At 40.5% G+C, this 21,480-nt stretch overlaps 1 protein-coding gene across 1 annotated transcript in view; it reads left to right on the plus strand.

The window, feature by feature from the left end:
- The window catches only part of DGKK (diacylglycerol kinase kappa), a 111,065-nt gene that overhangs the window by 31,212 nt on the left and 58,373 nt on the right, over positions 1-21,480 (plus strand). Inside the window, exon 2 of the mRNA XM_017885944.1 lies at positions 19,664-19,774. Within this exon, the coding sequence (XP_017741433.1) occupies positions 19,664-19,774 (111 nt within the window). The remainder of the gene's footprint in view (positions 1-19,663; positions 19,775-21,480) is intronic.

Genomic DNA, 21,480 nt, shown 5'->3' on the forward strand with positions numbered 1-21,480 from the left:
CTACCCAGAGGCTATACAAAGCATGGCACATTCTTATCATGGAATACTACTCAGCAACACAACTTTGATGAACCCAAAGGAAATATGCTGAGTGTAAAAAGCCAATCTCAAAGGGATACAGACTGAATGATTTCATTTATGTAACCATTGTGAATTAACAAATTACAGAAAAGGAGAACAGATTTGTGGTTGCCAGGGATTAGGGATGGGAGGGGCCAGAAGGAGTAGGTGTGGCTATAGAAGGGTAGTAGGAGAGAGTTTTGTGTTGATGGTACAGTTCAGTATCTTGATTGTGGTGATGGTTACCCAAGGCTACACATGTGACAAAATTGCATAGAGCTACATACATCCACCCACCCCCCCACACACATACACACACACACACACACACACACACACACACACAAAGTGAGTGCACGTATGACTGGTGAACTCTAAATAAGCTCTATGGATTGTACCAATGTCATTCTCTTGCTTTTGCTATCATACTATAGTTATACAGGATGCTAACATTGGGGGAGCTAGGTGAAGGGTGCACAGGACCTCCCTCTGCATTTTGTTGCACATTTCTTTCCTGTGAGTCTATAATTATTTTTTTAAAATAGTGTTTTTTTAAACCCCAGTGATAACATATTTTGGATGCTAAATATTTTTGCTTTATATGTAGGACATTTTGGTTCTATCTGTGTCATTTTGTGCTTAACTATGTAGTACAATATATTTAAAAGTACAGCATCTGATGTAAAAGATGTTAGTTCTCTGGCATAGGGATGTCACAGTGGAAATGGGAGGACTTATGCCACTGGACTTGAAGTTTCCTAGGGTAGAATTTTTGGTGTGTTGTGGCAAACAAACCCTGAAGTAACCTCAAATGATCCCTGCCTCCTGGTGTTCACCCTTTTGTATAGTACCCTCCCCTAGAATGTAGGCAGGATCTGTAAATTTCTGTGACTTGTTTCTTACCAACAGAATATGACAAAAGTTATGAGATGCTACTCCTGTGATAATGTTACTATATATATATATCTATATAAACTCTATGTTGCTAGCAGATGAGCTAGTCAGACTCTCTTTCACTGGCTTTGTAGAAAGAAGCAGCCATGAAGTAAGTGGCCATGTTGGAGAAGCCCATGTAGCAAGGAACTGTGGGTGGCCTGTAGGAGCTAAGCATGGCCTGCAGCAAAAAACTGAGACCTCAATCTTGTAACCATAAGGAATTGAATTCTGCCAACAACCTAAGGGAGATTGGGAGCATACCTTTCCACAGCCAAGCTTCTGATGAGAACAGAGTCCTGGAAGATAGCTAGATCTCAGTCTGGTGACACACTAAAGCAGAGGACTCAGCTAAGCTGTGCCTGGACCTCTAACCTACAGAAACTGTGAGATAATAAATGGTTTACTTTTTAAGCCACTAAGTTTTTGGTAATTTGTTACTCAACAATAGAAATGTAATACATACATGAATCCCCTGCAAGGTCCCACTTACAGTTGAGGCCACAACCCACACAGATCTACTCCCCGTAATCTGTCTCATCATCCTGAGACAGAGAGAGGTCAAAAAGAGCAGCTTTACACATTTTGTTTCTGGTGACCATGTACTGAAATAGTGTTGTTTCTTCTCCTTATTTGTCAAGGGGGTACCTTGACACAACTGAGCCCGGGGTTTTACAGCCCCATTGTTAAACTGTAATCAAGAAGTTTAATAGGTTTGCTTGTTTAGAATTTTGTAATCATCAGTTCTCAGTTGTGGCATGACTAATCAAAACACATTTATATTTGGCTTTTGAAATGTGTTTTATGCTTTCATTTAAATATAGTTACATAAACCTGAGTGACTTCATAGTCCATTCAGAAAATAGATGGCATTATATCTTGGACTCAAGCACAGTACCCAATTTAAGCAGATTGCCCGTTATGAGACTTGAAAATGTGCATTTCACATATTTTTTAGCTCTTAGTTGCTCTAGGTTGTTTGTTATGTGAAGAAATGGCCTTGTGAGATTTACCTTGAGAAAATTAATTGAGCATTCTGATTCAAGAAGCCTCTTTGGGGGCTGTAGGTTGCATTAGAGCACAGAACTCAACAAGAGACCAAGGAATGTTATCTATGAAATTTCTCAAGATCCATTGTTGAAGTGTGTCAATGAGACCCTGAAAGCATTTTGGCCCAGGAAAATGACATAAGATGACATCATTTTTATTTATTTATATCAATGTATTAAAAGGTTTATACTTAAGCTAATACATAGCTACACACACATTCTGTTAAAAACTGTATAAATGGCAATAACACAAAATGAATACGGTCTGTAACACACTTTGACATTCTTAGATAGATACTATCAAGAAAATACGACATTTTACTGCACTTTAAACTTGGGGAAGAGAAAGCACTCTCTAAGTGTATCTACTGAGGCAATGAGTTATGAAAATGATAACCTACTTCCTCATTACCTTTGTGGGATGTTGAAAGGACAAATCAGGCAGAATGTAGAAAACATTTTAAACATCGTGGAAAACGTGTTCTTGATGCTTTTTTTTTCCATACAGTAAAAGGTTTTATACATGGAATTTTGCCTTCCTGAAATCCTTCACTGACAGCTTTTCCCTTACCACTTCTCTCTTTGATTCTACTATTGGCTCACTCCAGAACTATCTTCTCTCATCCAAATATTTGTGTACCCACCTTAGTTTCAGGCCATCAGTTAGAATGTCCTCTTACCTCCAAACATGCTATTTGGAGAACATTCATATGTGGGAATCAATTAGTAACCACGATTGACCACAGCGGTTCCACGGCACATCTGAGTCCTTGAATGAGGAGATAGTATGTGTATACACTTTATACATTTTGAGGTCAGAGAGACTGTTCCCTTTCATATTTACTTGAGGTTTATGAGGTTTTCAGTTCATGTTTCCCTGTTATTTCTCATTATGTAACTTGCTACTCCTGGGTAAAAATAGCTCAGTGAATCATGAGCCTGGAAAAGGGTTTCACCGTGTCTCCAGGTGAGAAAAGACATGGAGAAGTCAAAAAGCTCATCAAGTTGGGAACACTACAGTGGAAGTTCTGCTCACCAGGAAGCCATGAGGATTGAAGGCAAATGGGGAGTTCCCTTATAGCTAATTTCTCTATAATAACCAGAGAGAGTTTATTAGCATAAGCTATGTCCACCTACTCTATACTCACTTCCCCACATTAAAAGTTATCTTGGTTTTCCACTGGCCTCATGTTGGTATAGCAAATCTTCAACTACTCCTGACAGAATTGAGAGCTAAGTAGAAGTAGCATTTCCTGCCTCTGCATATAAGATAAAAGGAAGAGGAGGAACTTCTAAGAAAGGTAAGAACAGCCATTTGGAGGGGATAGCTCAACTATGTAGTCATCCCATATAGCCATGAGCAAGGAGATGGATTTTTTACTGTGACACCTACTCCAATTCTCTTAGCTTCCCAAAGGCATGCAGTAAATAAGAAGATGCATTTGCCATTTTTCATTTTATAACTCTACATTTAGACTTTCCTTGAGAGCCCAAAGCACATGAATGACAAAGTATAATAAGAAAGGGTTGGATTTTTATTTTAGGCTAAGTGCATGGCAGAAGCCATTACGTAGTATATAATCGTAGACTTCCAGGTCCTGTCCAGTAAAGTCATAGATGTTACTCATTGGTGTGATAAAACCCTGCTCGTCATTGTTGGTTTCGTGGAAAAATGGCCTTGTGATACTTACTTTTATGTCATGTAACTAATTTGGGGTTTGCAAGGTTAGACTCTAAAAGCTATTGCTTTCCTCCCAGGTTATTGGCCCGGAATTACGATATACTATGACTAGAATACATTGACACCAGGTAAATGGTGATGCCTCAGTTATGGCAGATTATAGCAGCTCTTGAAACTACGTTTCCCATAACTGTGGCTGGTGGCATACAACAGAAGAGGATATTTTCAACTCAGCCCTTTTTTGGGGCTTTCAAAAATTGGCTGGACATTTTAATAATAAACATTTGAGAGCATTAGATTCGAAATGTCTATGTGCTAAATTTAAAGAGATACAAACACTTGGGTTCACTAATGCTAACTGTTCTTATCCCCTCTTATTCTAACACTGGTTTCTCTTCCAGGCTTCAATAGAGCATTTTTTTCAATGTACCTTGTCTTCATACCTATCATCAGACGCCCTTCTGATGTAATAGGCTCTGTTTTTTTCTCTGGCGGCCTCATGAATGCTAGTACTATGAGTATCTTTATAGGGACAGTAAGTACAAATTCTTGCACAGACATAAATTTGATTTTCTATTTATTGTCTTTGTTTCTTTTTCCCAGTGATCTTTGCTCTGTTACTCATGGGAAGGAAAGAGTCTGTGCTTGCATGGACTAATCCACACAAATCAAAAGCACCCTAACCTCTGGTAGTAAAGTCCTTCTGGGCTTGGACTATTTATATGTAAATTATGCTTCCAAATTTGGGGCAAAACACTAATATCAAATCGAGCCCCCACTACCATGTTGCAACCACATATACACTCATACTTGACAAGACTTGTGTTCTAATTTAGGGGTCAAAAATATAGCCACCATGTTCACAGAAAGAAAGAAGACATATGTATTGCATTTCTACCTTACACTAGGCACTTTAATGCATTATCTTGATCCCTACTGAGAGTTGAATGTCATTATGTGTATTTTTACAGATAAAATTGCTAAGGTTTTTAAGTTGAATGACTTGCCCAAAGACACACACCTAATAAGTGATGAAGCTGTGTTTCAAATTCAGGTTTATCTGAGTCCAAATCTACACTCCTTTTTGCTGTACTATATTGGTTTTGCATAAATATACGTGCTTGGATATATTAATATAAGAATCTTCAGTGTATTTCTTCCAATAGTGACTGACTTTTAGAAGCCAGTTGATAGAAAAATGAATGCAGGAACATTTGAGAACACCTTTTTCATTGTCCTCTCCAGATATGTTTTCCCCCATTCAATTTCACTTTATAAATATTCATCAGGTGCTAATTATGGGTAAGTTGTGGCACTTTGGGCACTGTGCCTGACAGATATAACTTGGCTATGATACATATTTGTGATTTACCAAGAGAGTTTTATGCTGAGGTTTGCCTTCCTGGCCTGCTCAGTTTTGAAATAATCTCTATTCCCAGGCCCAGGGTCTATCCCCGCAGTGTTAAGTTAGGTAGGAGGCTACATTATGGCAACAGACCTAAGCGATATTAATAGCTTGTTTTTTCTGTTATGCCTTGGCTTCCCTTGACAAATCAAGTCCAGATTTTCATATCTTTATCCATAGTTCCTAGCAAGGAGATGGCAGCTTGGAGAAGTGATAAGACTGGCTCACACATCTGATTACTGCTGGTGGCTAAACTCCATGGAGTTCAGAATACATTAAGTCCACTGTCTTTCCCAGGTGCCATATTGGTGCCCATATTGTACCTGTGTGCAGATGTTTCTGTGAAGTGGTATTCCACAGGTGTCTTGTGGTTTTGCAAACTATTCACCCTCTCTCACCTCAAACCACCCCCCACTTTCCAGGAAAGAGAGGCAGTGTGTGTGATACAATGAATAGAAATGTGTCTAGGTATTGGAATCAGACAGACTTGAGTTCAAAGTCATCCCTGTTTGTAAATGTGTGTGGTCTTGGAGAAGTCTATTGAATATTCTAAGCTTCAGTGTTTTATCTGTAATGATAATGATAATGATTTATCTGTAATGAGGATGATAATTACCTTGCATATTGTTGTGACTATTAGCACTAACCGTACAAAGTGCCTAGCACAATATTTCAGAAAAGGTGTAGATATCAGATGCCAGTCTAATTAGAACATTACTTTTTAATTATATGCATGGAGGGGTGGAAGGGGCAAGAGAAGGATAGCTGTATCATGGTATTTGTGTTTCAATTTTGGGTGTGAACATTGCTGTTAGTGAGTTTGTTTCAAACTGGACTCTCCCCTGCCATCTCCCTTGCTCCTTCCCTTTATTAAGCTTTGTTGTTTAGGCTGTGTTTTCAATTAAAAGACAGTCCCCTCCCCCACAGGACAATTTTGCCCACTGTTTTGGTTTTTGTGTGTGTGTGTGTGTGATTCAAGACTGGCTGTCCCCCAGATTGCAGCTGATAACGCTTCTCTTCCCAGTAGCCACTACTGCCTCTTCCCAGAAATTTTAAACAGGGAGCAGCACATATGGATTAGGGCACAATCTCAGAGTTGATGAAATGGTGGCTCAGAGATCTTTCCAGGACCAGTGGGAATCCCATGTGTCATTGTGGGAAAATAAGCATCCCTTGTCATCTACAAGTCTACGAGTGTTTGCTGCCACTCCTAGCCCTCCAATGCCACATGCTCATCCTATTCTTATTTATTATCTACTCCTCTTCCCCCTCCCTTTCCAGGCCTATCAGATTGAGTTATAATACCACTGATCTCTTCCTTCCCTCCCACCCCTGTCTCTTTCTCTCTAATTGCATTTGTACGTTTATGGTCAGCCCTTCTGGATACGCTATCAAGAACTGAGCAGCACAAAATCCAGATGGTAACAGTCAGCCTTGCTCTAAGCCCTGGCTGGTAGGTGTTAGAATTTGATTACTGTAGTTAGTGGTCATTTAGGATTTGAGCAACCTTAATCCTTTAAACAGAGCCTGGCTAGAGAGGAGTGGAGGGGGGGGTGGTAATTTTACCAGGTGTTTGCCTGCAGGGAGAAGTTAGAAAAGGATGCAGATCTGGATGCTGTTTTTGCCTGCAGGGAGAAGTTGGAAAATGATGCAGATCTGGATGGTGTTTCAACAGGGAAACAAATGGAGGTGAAACACTGTGAAAAAGGTAGCAGTAGGTTCTAGGGTAAAACATCTGAACAAGCTGTGGGAAGTTGCCCCCTGGGAGGGAAGGCAATACTCAGAGCCGCACTCTCAGTCTTTCTCAGTAAGATCCTTGTGTGATGCTTTTGTGTAGTAGTTGTATGGCCAAGTTAATTTTTTTATTACCGGGAACTATCCAGGTCAGAGGAGAATTTCCCTTTGGGTCCAGCGTGGTATTACTTTCGTTAACCAAGAGAACGCCTGCCACTGGCACACTTGATTTTGTCATAACTCTTTACCAGTGATGATGGCAGAGAATTTTATTGCAGGATAACAAGAAAGGTAAAACTATGCTTTGAAATATGGACTACTAATCAAAATGATATCAAATAACACAGAACATATAAAGTATGGAGACAACAGTGAAAAGAGCCTTGTACTGGAAGTCAGAAGGCCAGAACAAGCTTACTACTTGGGCAAGTCACTGACCTTGGGCAAGTCACTGTGCTTTTTTGAGTCACAGTGATACTACCTGAAAAAGAAAGGCCAATAGCATTACCTACCTGGCCTACCCCTCAGGGATGTGTTCAGAGTCAAGTGAGAATCTTCAATATCTTTATAACCTACAAAGTGCTGTGTAAATTAAACAATTATTACTTTAATTACTTTAGCATTTAAAATTAAAAACAAAAACGAAACTGAACCAACAAGCTGTGATTCACACCACCAAACTCCTGCCAAATCTGCCTTCTTCTGTCGATTGACTTAGAATAGGATATAATTTCCAATAGGACCAGTGGTTTAAACCTTCCTTTTTTCCTTCCACTGAAGGGATAACTAGTTATTCATGTTCTTGTGAAACCTCAAGAGAGATTTTAGCTCTGCCATTTATTAACTCATTAGGGAAACTACTTCATTTCTCCAAGACTCAGATTAGCACGGCATCTACCTTTCAGAGTTGCTAAAATCAAATGAGATAACCAAGGTAACATGATTAGCATAGTCCTTCCCACATAGTAAGGACTCACCAACTGTTAGCACTTCATTTCACTATTATTACTCCAGGAGGCTTGTCCCTGATAGCCTCCTGTTACCAAGAATACATTCACATTGGCACAGCTTTTCAGCTTTGTCACCTGGCCAGTAATTCTCTGAACCAAGGCCCACAACTTAGTCTCTTCTTTGACAGAGTAGTGTCTCATGCAGTCAATTCTCTTCCCTCTCTCTTCCCTCCAAGTGTGATAGGCTGTCAAACTACCATATCTCCTGACTCCATGTGAGGCAATTGTGTTCAGCCAGGGACAATCCTCTGCTCAGAGGCAGCAAGGCTATCCACAGCTTTAGGAATTGAGTGAGGGCTCCCATTATTCTGTCATCACCCATTCTACCCCCAAGCCAATCCAACCCCTGAGGTGCCCTTACCTGACACTTTGCTCCTGCTCTTACCTACCACTGGTGGGACAGAGGCATTCTCTCTCTCTCTCTCTCTCTCTCTCTCTCTCTCTCTCTCTCTCAGTCTCTCTCTCTCTCTCACACACACACACACCCCTTATTTTCCCACCACTCATACACAATTCCTAATGAATTAATGAATTTCATCTTGCCTAGACCACCACTGCTGCAAGAAGCAAGCAGAACCAACTGGTCTAGCACCAATTTCTGTCTACCTTCCTCATGATTCTTGGTAATGCCACTTCATAAAACTGAGAAAAAGTAAAAACCAAACCTACACATCCCCTCTTTATAATCAAACCACTTATTCCCCAGAGAACTTTTTAGTGAATGTATTCGTAAGTATTATTCAGGCCTTCAGATAGCTGTCTGCATGGGTCCAGTTTGGTAATAAAACAATCTCTCCAGCTCAGGAGTAAACATGTACTTCCCAAGTACATGTGATTAGGTGATGTGGGCTCACCATCCCCACTTCTAAGAGCCATTTAAAGCCATGATAGGAAAGAGATGGGTACTTTTAAAAACCAGAGCACAGAAATTACCAAAATTGAGTTTCTCTGCTTTGCCGTTCTGAGTGAGTTGTAACCAAATAAGCTACGTACGGGCATGCACTGCATAACAATATCTCAGTCAATGATGGACCTCATGTACTATGGTGGTCCCATAATATTATAATATTGTATATTTACTGTACCTTTTCTATGTTTACATACACAAATACCATTGTGTTACAATTGCCTACAGTACAGTAATATGCTGTACAGGTTTGTAGCCTAGGAGCAATAGTCTACGCCATATAGCCTAGGTGCGTAGTAGGTTATACCATCTAGGCTTGCGTAAGCATACTCTGATGTTTGCACAGTGATGAAATGGCCTAATGACGCATTTCTCAGAACATATCTCTGTCTTTAAGTGAGGCATGTCTCTATTTGCATATTTACAAGCTTCCTTTTTGGCCTTAGGTTGCAAGCACTTTTAAATACCTCTGGGGGCTGAAGTCTCCAGATTTAGAAGCTCCCAAGCATGGTCCAGCATATTGTTACAAAGTTGTATATATGCAAAATTTGGGATTATGACATTTCAGGTACCTCTCTAAAGACTGTGTTTTTTTTTTTTTCCTCCCTATTGTGAAATCGTTTGCAGTACATAGTCCCCTTCAAGAAATTCAGCTAAACTAGTGGGAAATCTGCAGATATCACTGGTCCATGGCTTTTCCTGCTGGGTGAAATAGTGGCCCCTGGGGGAAAAAAGAAGTGAACTGAAGTGATCCCCAAGTTAGATCTGACATCCAAGTCTGATCATGATAACCGTCATCTTGTAGTTATTTGATATGGGAGTGGAGTGGGGAGAGACAGTAAAGTAAAAAAGATCAGTGTTCAAACCCCAGCTCTGCTATTCATTGTAACTTAGAACTAGACAATTAACCTCTCTAAGCCCCAACTTCTTCACTTCCCTCACAGGACTGTTGCTGTGGGCATTAAATAAGATAATGCATGTAAAGCAAGGGCAAACAGCAGGCATTTGTCAGCCAGAAGCAACTCTCTTCCTTTGGAGAAGGAGGGTTGAAGAGAAACTTAGAGAAGAAATTGCTACTCCTGCTGCTTCTAATGAGGGCCATCACCAGAGTCACAACAGGAGCCACTGCTCTCATAGTAGATGGTTAGGATCAACAGGGCATGTTGCTTGGTGTTGGGAGCCCAGGGTTAGTTAGAAGCAGTGAGGGAAGTGTCCCTGAGAGAATAAACATCCACGGAATGTTAGAAGAACCGTAGTCTCTGGTAGCTTATGGTCAGGTAAAAGAATGGAAAAGAAGGCAATCGGAAGCAGGCATGGCACTGTCACTTTTTATAAGATGGTGGCACTAGATAAGCTAATTGATGTTCTGACCTCTGTGATCTTGCTTAGGTTGAGGACCAGGGTCCAAGATACCCTGGTATCTTTTGGGGGTAACTTTGTGTGACCAAAAAACTTCTTTTCTAGGCAAGCAGCAACTACTGCTGTAGCCATAGGGGTCTCCCATGAAGCTTCCACTTATACTATTCCTTTCACTGGATTTCCTGTTTCTAGGTTTTTGGCTCCCCAGTGGTCAGAAACAATCCTCTTTCCCCTACTCAGAACCTTGAGTCTTCCCTGGATTTGTGGAGCAAGGGCAACCCTCTGCAGGAAGGTTTATCATAAGCCACTTTTCTCCTCAAACTCCTAAAGCTCTTACCCAGCCCTTCCTTTTGATCCTACTCTTAGAGTCAAGCCATCTTCCTGCTGGTTTCCTCACATGCCATTCCCCTAGAGCCCTGTAACTGTGCACATATTCCAGGAGGCATTCCCAATACAGAGAAAACTCAACGGCTGCAGTTACAGGGCACCTTCACTCACCTTAGGGAGGTCGGTGAGGAGTCCCAACACAACTGAAATACAGTGGCCCGAGGCCCAATGCTCTACCACTAATTTGCTCTTTGACTTGAGTAAGCACAGCCCCTCTTGGAGCATTATTTTCATAATCTATAACAGGGCGGAGAGATCTAAGATTACTCGTTACTAAGGTCAAGATTGGCTCAGAAAGTTAAAAGGCCAGTTTTGTGGCATGAGCACAGATTTTGAACTAACATAGACCAGAGCTTGTATCTCCATCCTACCAACTTAACGGTGGCCCCTCTTCGCAGTGAAATAGCTTGTTCAAGGCTGCACAGCTAGTAGGCAGCAAAGCCAGCATGCAAACCTATAAGCAGTTCTGGGAGGGCTCAGCAAAGCTCTTCCTCCTTCCTGGATGCAGCTAGTCCCAGGTCAATTACCAAGAGCCAGGTTACTGCTTTCAGAACTTTGTCAGCCTGGGCTCAGATTGCTCACCTCCTCCCCATACCCCAAACAATTAGTGATCCTTACCCTCCCTAGGAATTCCAGCAATAGAAAAGAAGAAGGGGGAAGGGGCAGAGAGATTTGAGAAGACACAGGCTTAAAGGCTAAACTTCCATTTACATTGTTCCTTTCACTGGGTTTCCTGTTTCTATGTTTTGGCTCCCCAAAACTTATCGGTGTTTAGGCTTTATGGTCCCAGTGGACCAGTTTTAAAGTCATCAACCCTTGATATTTATTTTATCAGTGTACTCAGACCAGTGCAAAATGACATGTATATACAGAGTTCCTGCAGTGTCATTTGTAATAAAATAAGATTTGAAAGCACTGTCTTTCAATAGGGAACTGTTTAAATAAATCACATTACATTCATTTAGTAGAATGCTATGCAATTGTAAAAGAAAGGAAACCACTTAATATGTATCAATATCTAAAAGGGTTCATTGTATATTAAGTGTAGAAAGCAAGAAACAAAACATTGCACATAGAATACTATTATTTACAGGAAGAAAAAAGAATATATGTGTATATATGTTTGTTCACGTGTGTAAAATACCTTTATAGTGATATTCAAGGAACTGGTTAAAGTTTTGCCTATTTATAAAATAAATACGTATAGCAGCTCAACTTTCTTTTATTTCACTGATAGAGAGCAGGGACATAGATGTTCATCTATAGCTCTTCCTTAGCACAGGAAGCAGTGGGAGGAGATTTGCAGATATAGTCCTTGCAGACCTGTGTGGTAGAAAGATCTGGCTTTTCAGTGTTAGGGTGACCACGAGGTCCCAGTTTGCCCAAAAACCTCCTGATTGTAGTGCTGAAACTCCTGGGAAAACCAGGACAGTCGGTCGTCCTATTCCTCATCCTGCTGCTGCAGCCCTTAGCCAGGAGGGAAGATTCCAGTAGTGGCATGAGCGGAGCAATGGCAGCAGCCCTTGCCTCCACAATCCACAAGGGACAAGGGACTCACAGAGTGGCAGGCACATGCTCTGTAAGGTATCTTCATCTAACAGACAAGGAAATTGAGGCTCAGAGAGGTTAAGTGATTTGCCCAAGGTCACACAGCTAGTAAGTGTTGGAGCCAGCCTGTCTGACTCCTGCCATGTCAACAGGACCCTGGGGAGTGTAAAGCTTTCAGTGGAGCAGTGGATCTGACCTTTCTTAAAGCCTAAAGCACCCGGAGTTGCATTTTAACCAAATCAAACACTGTTGCTTTGAATCAGCTTTGGCAAGCCAGTGTTAGGAAGCGGCTTTCTTCCCAGCACTCTAACCCAAGCAAAGAGAATAGATGTTCCAGGTCTTTGGACTGAAGGAGTCATAGACAGAAAGCTGGCCTTCTCAGTTGTGCCCAGAATAGTTCAGTTCTCACTTGGGGAGTGATAGCCTACTCATCCCCTAACTTGATCCAGCCTCCTACACAACAGCAACAAGAGAAATTAAAACAGAAGAGCAGCCAACTAATAACAGGTAGTGGTGCATATCATGATGCTTGCCTACTTTTGCGTGGGTGGGGGTGGAATTCAACTTGGCTGTATAACAGGGGACCCTTCTGCTGGGAAAAGGTAAAGAATTCCCCAAAGCCTTATGCATCAAAAACGAACCAAGCAGGCTGGACATGGTGGCTCATTTCTGTAATGGGATTACAGAGGTGGGAGGATTGCTTGAGCCCAGGAGTTCAAGACCAGCCTGGGCAACATAGCAAGACTGTCTTTACCAAAAGATGAAAAAATTAGTCAGACATGGTGGTGGGCACCTGTAGTCTTGACTACTCAGGAGGCTGAAGCAAGGGGATTACTTGAGCCAGGAGTTTGAGGTTACAGTGAGTCATGATTGTGCCACTGCACTTCCACCAGGGTGACAGAACAAGACCCTGTCTCTTAAAAAAAATCCACCAAGCGACAGAAAAACAGATGTAGCAGATAGTAGAAGCTTTAGGGACTTGGGAGAAGCATAGGAAAAGCAGCTGTACTTGCCCTTTCCCAATTAAGCAGCAGGCGGGTGTTAATTATATACAGGAAATTGGGCTGCTTTACAAACTCTGTTGAGATATTTTATAGAAGATATTTTATAAATATGGAGTGAGGGAAATGTTTATCCTCATTAATTTATTAATTTACACATGCTGAGTTGTAGAGAGCACCAGAGAGAGATACTACCTGTGCCAGGGTGTGGGAGTTTCTGGGAGCAATGGATTTGGGTAGTGGCTTATCAAAGAGGATTCAAAATGAAACTGAAGCAGAGTTTTCCAAAGCTTTAGCCTTCTCTGCAGGGGCTGCCATGGTTTTAACAAAGACCATTTTGTGTGAACACTGTACACAGGACCTGAATTACTTATGCCTTGGAGTCCTACATTCTTGAATTTGAATGAAGCCAATTGATCTCTGTGGTGATTGAATTCAGGACAATAGACTAATTAGCACCATACTCACTCTCACCACAAAACAATCAGCCTTGAGGGTTTAATAGTAGAAACCATAATGTTATTTGGGTTTTAATGTCTAATAGAGCTGGCAGGAAGGATTAGGAAGCCTGCCTGCAGTGTGCTGTGGTTTAAGAAGCATCAAGTGGTAACATGACATTTTAATATGTACAAGGATTCTACAGCCCTTCCTAAATTCTTTCTATCTGCAGCATCACAGATATTGCCACAGAAATGTGGCAGCTTGGACCAAGAGGACTACATGTGTGTCCCTTCTTATGAAATAGCTGTGTGCTTATAAATGTGGCCACCAAAGCAGAATTTCCCATATGGAGTCCCATTCCTCATTGCCTTTTGTAATAACATCAGAGATGCGTCCTTCTGACAAATATTTTAACTCGAAGATGTTGCAAAGTCTCAAAACTGCAAAACAAACATGGGCAATCTTTTTTGAGAGGAAAACTTTCAACTATTTCCTCGGGCAAGCCACTTGAAGATACTAATTTCAGGGTGTCTTTCATAGGACAGAATTGCGTTAGAAAACGCCTTTCACTACCTGCTTCAGAGGGCTGATGAGAAGCAAAAGCACTTTATGAATTACAAAGTGTTGTCGATATGTGAATTCTAATTACTCTTCCAGTCAATCGTGGAGTATCACTTTAAAAAAAACTGGAGAACTCCCTTCTCGCCCGCCAACGAATGTTAGGTGTTTAGAAAAACAAGGAATACCATTTGCCACTTTGAGGGAAGCTCATTAAGAGTTCTAGTATGGAATAGTCAGAGTTGTTCATAGAAGACTTTTTTTTTTTAATTTTGTTTGGGACGGAGTCTTGCTCTGTCGCCCAGGCTGGAGTGCGGTGGCGCGATCTCAGCTCACTGCAAGCTCCGCCTCCCGGGTTCACACCATTCTCCTGCCTCAGCCTCCCGAGTAGCTGGGACTACAGGCGCCCGCCATCACGCCCGGCTAATTTTTTTCCATTTTTTATTTTTAGTAGAGACAGGGTTTCACCGTGTTAGCCAGGATGGTCTCGATCTCCTGACCTCGTGATCCGCCCGCCTCGGCCTCCCAAAGTGCTGGGATTACAGGCGTGAGCCACCGCGCCCGGCCTAGAATGCTTTTTAATTCTTAGCAATCTATGATCTTGTCATTCAGGATAAAGTTTGGCAGTGGGATGGGGTGGGGTCTGTGTTCACCCTGTTGTGTACATACTAATTAACCAGGCCCTCCCAGTTTTCTCATCATGGGTACAGGAAGCACAGAGTCCACTAGCATTTTGTAATTATGGGTACTTGAACAAAGTAAGGGAAACCAAGCCTCAGATATACTTTCTGGAAGTCAGACGTGATACTGCATAGTTGTGGTGAGAAGGCAATGAGATAATATTATCTGCCAGAGGCCAGGGACCAGGAAGCACTATGCAGATCTTCTTAGGGGATAGGCAAGGGCTCTCCCTTCAACGCCTCCCTTGGCAGGATGCATTTGCTTGTTACCTTGCTTCTTCCAATTTTTGCCTCAGGACCTTGTTCAGTTTAGTAGCCCCAAGCAAGTAAAGATTGTTTTGCATGCACATATTTTATCGACTTGGGGCAATCAAACAAGGGATTTTTAGCTTCTGCCTGCTCAAACTGGCTTCCTAGGGCTGCCTATTGGTTTTGGGATTTTAACAAAATAAACAATGGTTTATTTAGAAACAGTAATTGGGTGAGTAGGGAAGTTTCACTGAAGGAGGACAGAATTCAGAAGGGAAAGGACTACAGGCCCTTTATCTTTTCCAAGATCCAGGTTTGAGCATTTGTAGAAGTTCAGAGCTTATGACATAGAGCCTCTGTTTAGAACTTAAGGAGCTCTTCTTGTGCACCCTGCGAAGGGAGGCATTGAAGGGAGAGCCCTTGCCTATCCCCTAAGAAGATTTGCATTCTAACTTAATTAACAAAGACTAGGTTTTAATTTCATTTTATCTTATTCAAAGCAATACAACTTCGTTTGGTTCCTTCCAACAATGCCCTCTTGGGTCTTTTAACTTGGTGAAGAGGTTTATCTCACTAAACAATTTTAGAACCACAGAGCTTACCTACTCCCTAGCCTTGACGTTCTGTTCTTGTCATGGTTGACTGTGTCCTCCTGTTTCCAGTTTCCAGATGGTGATTTGGCTTTTGACAGAAACAAAGTAACTTGATAGGCAAAAGAAGGACAGTTTCCACAAGCTACCAACCCTGTTCTGGTGCCAAAGGATTATAAACTTTGTGTTGACAAGCCATAGTGTCTACGAGAGTAATTCCAGACTTAATCTAAAATGTGTTCATAATAATAATAATAATTTATTATTGGAAAGTAGCTCACAATCTCATCATCCACTTCAGAAATAAATCTTCCTCATCTCCACTGGTAGACACACATTGAAACTCTACCCTTCTCATACCTTCAGACCTTGGGTATCAGGTATAAAAGAGATTACTTCATTTCTGCCATCTCTTTTTCCCTTAAAGAGCTCTAACAACCACTCCCCAAAACAGCCAGAGTGTAGACAGAGCTTTTGTTGTATTTTTCAATGAATATTCTACATACTTATGCCCCTGCCATATCACATGGGTATATGTTTATGTTCCTTTAATAATTTTAACATTTTAGTCCCTTTAATTATTTTTTTATCACTATAGCTTTATACTAGGTTTTAAAACCTAAATAGGAGGTAGTTCCCTCTTAATTACTCTTCTTTTCAGAATTCCCAGTCTGTTTTGCTTGCTTATTAAAAAAAATTAATAGACCATTTTAAGCAGTTTTAGGTATATAGAAAATTGAGTGGAAAGTAAAGAATGTACCCATATACCCACCCCTCCCAGTTTCCCCTATTACCTGCTTGGGGCTACTACACTGAACAAGGTCCTGAAACAATTATTATTATTATTATTATTAACATCTTGCATTAGTGCAGTGCATTTGTTACACTTGGTGAGCCAATATTGATGTTTTATTCTTAACTAAAATCCATTGTTTACATCAGGGTTCATTCTTGGTGTTGTGCATTCTGTGGGTTTTGACAAATGTATAATGACATGTAGCCGCCATGACAGTACCATACAGAATAGTATCACTGCCCTAAAAATCTCCTGTGCTCCACCTATTCATCTCTTCCGAACTGCCCTTGAGCTTCTGGCAACCACTGAGTTTTTTTCACTGTCCCTATAGTCTTGCCTTTTCCAGAATGTCATGTAGTTGGATTGATATAGTATGTAGCCTTTTTGGATTGACTTCTTTTACTTAGCAATATGCATTTAAAGTTCCTCCATGTCTTTCTGTGGCTTTACAGCACATTTATTTTTATTACTGGATAACATTCCATTGTCTGGATGTACCACAGTCTGTTTACCCATTCACCTATTGAAGGACATCTTGGTTGCTTCCAAGTTTTGGCAATTATGGATAAAACTGCTATAAACATTCATGTGCAGGTTTTTGTGTGGACATAACTCTTTAATGCATTTGGGTACATAGCAAAAATTTCAATTGCTAGATCACGTGGTAAAAGTATGTTTGATTTTGTAAGAAACTGCCAAACTGTCTTCCAAACTAGTTGTACCATTTTGCATTCCAACTAGCAATGAAGGAGAGTTCCTGTTGCTCCATATTCTTGCCAGCATTTGGTATCATCACTGTATTGGGGTTTAGCTATTCTAATCCACGTGTAGTGGTATTTAATTGTTGCTTTATGATGTATTAATAATTTTAAAAGTTATTTTCTAGTGGTTGCTCTGGGACTTAAACATCTTATCAGAATCTATTTCAGATTTGTATTAATTTAGTTTTGGAGAGATATAGAAAACTTATTCCTATATAGCTCTATTGTCTATAAGGATCCCCTGAGTGGTAGAGCTTAATTGGGGTCCCCTGAGTTGAGGGTGGCTACTGGTTTGTTGGGTGTAGGCTCTGAATAACCAAGCAGGATGACTTGCTGAGGAAGGGGATGTGATCTACAGGCAGATAAAATAGGAACTTGAACAAAGACAGCAATTCTCCTTCTTGCTCATAGTAATATCATTAAAGAGTTCATCAAATGCATAAGCTAAAATCTGAGTCCTCTTGGGCTATCATATTCACAAGTTATAAATTGAGAGATTTTAGTTTACTAGCCCACGACTTGCAGTGCCTGAAAAATGGTTCTTTAAGGGTAAATGCTTCTCAGAACAGGCCAAGAGAATGTAGTAGTGTAAATATCTGACAGTCAGAGCTGCAAAACTTTAAACTGCAAATGGAGGGAAGGGGAAAGTAGCCAACCAAAAACTGTAAAATGAGCTTGTACGGGGACATTATATACGACAAAATAAGAAGAGTAAAGGAAGCATTTAATAATTTTAACAGAGCAGAACAAGTTGGGAAAAGGGCAGAGATAATGGGTGTAGATTCAGTTGTACAGAATTGGAGTCGTTAAATTTTGGAATTTAAGTCTTTAGCAGAAAGAAGTAAATAGGACTGCCTAGGTAATACGAAGACTTAGTGTGGAGAAGTATATGGATAGAGGTGAGAGGGTTAGGATAGAAAAAACCAAATGCCATTATTGAGAATTGTATTTTAGGCCACCTGGCCAGAGAGAGGAAAGGAACAATATATTCTTAATGCTTACAGCAGTTGTTTTTTCTTGGATGACTCAATTTCAACAATTTAAATATAATTTCTTACTCTCTCTCTCTGCAACCTCCCTCCTTCCCACAAGATCTTATTGTTCTCTTTATTCTGACTCCTCAGCACCATTCTTTTGCATCCCAAGGGTGTTACAATAACCTTGAAACTCCCATAAGCTATGAAGAGGGTTCAGGTAAATCATGACTGCTTATGAACTGACTTTTCAGTTGAGATACAGAAGCTCTGTCCACTAGTACTATCCAATTGGTTAGAAAATTGAAGAGTGTATAAATGTGTGTGTATGAGTACGTGTGTGTGTGTGTGTGTGTGTGTGTATGTGTATGTGTGTGTGTATTTGGGAGAACAGGAATGACAAATAATTATTTGGATCAGGGTCCTAAACTCAAATTCCTGTTGGAGTCAGGCACCCCATCTGAAGGGGGCAGTTGGTACTCAGTTTCTGCAGATTGTTGCCATGTGAGAATATAAATTCAATGTTACCAGATGTTCTATTTTTTTTTAAGAAACAGGAAACCTGAATTTTTATATGAAATCTTCCACCTTTTAAATATTACCAACTAATTTAAAACTTTGAAAAACACTAGGTAGGCCAAACAAAACACTTCTCCAGCCACCCAATGGTGAATGCTACTTTAGATGATAGATAGAATTCATGGTAGGGCCTTGATCTGGTGATTTTAAACTCAATCTGGCCCTTTGTCCATTAAGTATGAGTTTGATTCCAGCTTAGCGGGGTTGAGTACTTCTCCCAAATGGCAGTCTTGCATGTTGGTTTGTATCCTATAACTTAAGTGAGAACTTCCTCAATGATGAAAATGGTAAGTAGACTCTATGCTTGGTTAGGATCAGTCTGTTCAGCAGGTAACTGAAAAATCAGTGGTTAGACTCTGGGATGTAACGAAAGTAATCAGAAGGTAGTTTTCTTGTGGTTCCTTTTTATGTGCTTGCTCCTTCATGAGATCATGAGTCTGCTGAAGACAAACCATGGTAAAGACTTTGGATTTGGCTCTAAAAGTGTTGAGAAGCTATTGGAGGCTTGTGAACAAGGAAGGAACACGATCCAACTTAATATTCTAAAAGGAACACTCTTAAAGAGCTGACAGGCGAGCCCTGTCTAGAGCTACAATCTGGAGACTTCCAGAAAATCTGCCTTTACAGACTTTTCCTCTACCACACTTTCTTTCCTAGGAATGCTGTTCTTGTGTGTTCATGTTCCTGCCCTCTACTGTAAATAGAGATATTCTTCATGGTTTTTGGGCCATGTAGCCTGATAAACGTGAAGCCTATATCATCCTGAATGAGTAATCCAAGGGTAACCAATGTCTCCTCTGATTGAACAAGCTTCACTGTGTTCTCACCTGGCCTTCAGGTCATTTCTCAGATATGTGACAAGATAGAGCCTTCTAGATATCTGCTCTTTCCATCTGAGAAAACAAGTGATATGACCTTATGAATTGGTCTAATTGCTCAACACCATGCTTCTATCTTTCAGAAAATATTGAAGGAAGGACCTATGCTGAAGAACTGTAACTCCTTCAAGAGATGGAAGCTTAGATATTTTCTGGTTCAAGGACAGAAGCTCTACTTTGCACACCATCCCGCGGTAATGTATAGCATATTGTCAACTAGATTAATGGGTGGGTGCCAGGAAACATTTGTGAGGGAAGATGGACTAATAAGTAAAGACATGTCAGCAAACATTAGGGTGGAAGTTGAAGCCCTCTACGCTTTATTTAACTTGCCCTTTTGGGTCAAATGGGGATACTTTTCTCTCCTTTCTCTTTTCAGTATCCCTTTCCTTTCGTATTTTTCCCAGCTAGCTTCTGCACCCAGAACCAACTATAATTTTGGGGATCCAGTGCAAAATGAAAATGTAGTGCCCTTTATTCAAAAAGCAGGGGGAAGTTGTATTAAAGCTACTAACATATAACGCTTTATGTTTATACTAAAATATTAATATAAAGCAAAGACTTGTCATGGTGTTTTTACTTGCTAATGTAAATTCTAAGTAAAGAAAAATAAAATTTTAAACAGTTAGCATGAATTTCACTATTCATCTGAACACTATACAACACCAGTTTTAAATGCAAATGTAAGAGCATTTAATTCATATAAAGAATCACTAAAATTATACAATTTGTGTTTAGTAGCTCATACAAGTGTATGTATTTTGTTCTCAGCAGTATAAAAAACTGCACAAAACTAGCTCAACTGTTCATATTTTACTTCTCGATACTTGCACATTCCACCAACACTTTTCTAACTGAAAGAACTATGGATTGCCTTATCTTTCCATTTCCTTCCATGTCATCATTTTTAGCAGAAATGGTTGGCTAACCCAGGGGTGTAACGAGCAAGGAAGAATACAATAGGGCTTCTTGGTTGTTTATGTTTCTTAGAAACCATTGTCTTTTTTCTATGCCTGAAGCAAGTTCTGGTTCCAACAGAAAGTATGACCTCTCAGGGCTGTCAGCTCCCCTACTGCTTACTCAGTCATAGATGTAACACACTTATCTTGTACTTGCTTTGAGTCTTGCTAAACTCCCACTCTTCATGGGTCCACTAGAATTCTATGTTCATGGGCATCACAAATGCAAATGGAGTGACAAGACATGGGGTGGAAATGTATATTGCGCCTATCTACTCTGCTCATATGCATGATCTGTTGTCCCATTGGACTTCACTTACGAAACACATGCTCAAAGACAAAATTATGAATTTTAAGATGACAACAGCAAAGCATTAAACTAAGTGTGGGGCCCTTCTGAACACAGGGCCCTGTGTGACTGCACAGTTTGTATACCGGTGAAACCAGCCTTGCCTGTATCCATGATACTGATTTCCTGCTGCTGGCTAGATGTTATCTACTATGGCCAGTTAATAAGGAGACACAGACCTCAAACTGGATGGGACTAGCAACACTGCAAAGGCTGCCACCCAATAAAATAGGAGTTAATCACAATCTGTTTCTTTAGGACTCTAGTTAAACCACATCCCATTATCTTTTTCAACAGAAGCCTTTATGTTTAAATAATTCTGAACTGACCAACTCAAGCCTTCCTATAATTCCACATAAATATCTGTAAAAAGTTTATTTTGATTTCATTTTTTTGTTGCATGATATATTAACAAAAATCATGTTGCTAAATAAATGTTAGCCCTCAAGCCAAAGAAATGATTGGATCATGACTGCCACAAATGCCTGTCAGCAAGTCTGTGTATGCGTGTGTGTGTGTGTGTGTGTGTTTACCTTTTAACGTCTCTTTGCATCATTAACCAGATGGTTCCTTGTCCCTCTCTCTTGTATCT

Source organism: Rhinopithecus bieti, unplaced genomic scaffold, assembly GCF_001698545.2.
Source record: "Rhinopithecus bieti isolate Rb0 unplaced genomic scaffold, ASM169854v2 scaffold_15791, whole genome shotgun sequence".
NCBI classification, from domain to species: Eukaryota; Metazoa; Chordata; class Mammalia; order Primates; family Cercopithecidae; genus Rhinopithecus; species Rhinopithecus bieti.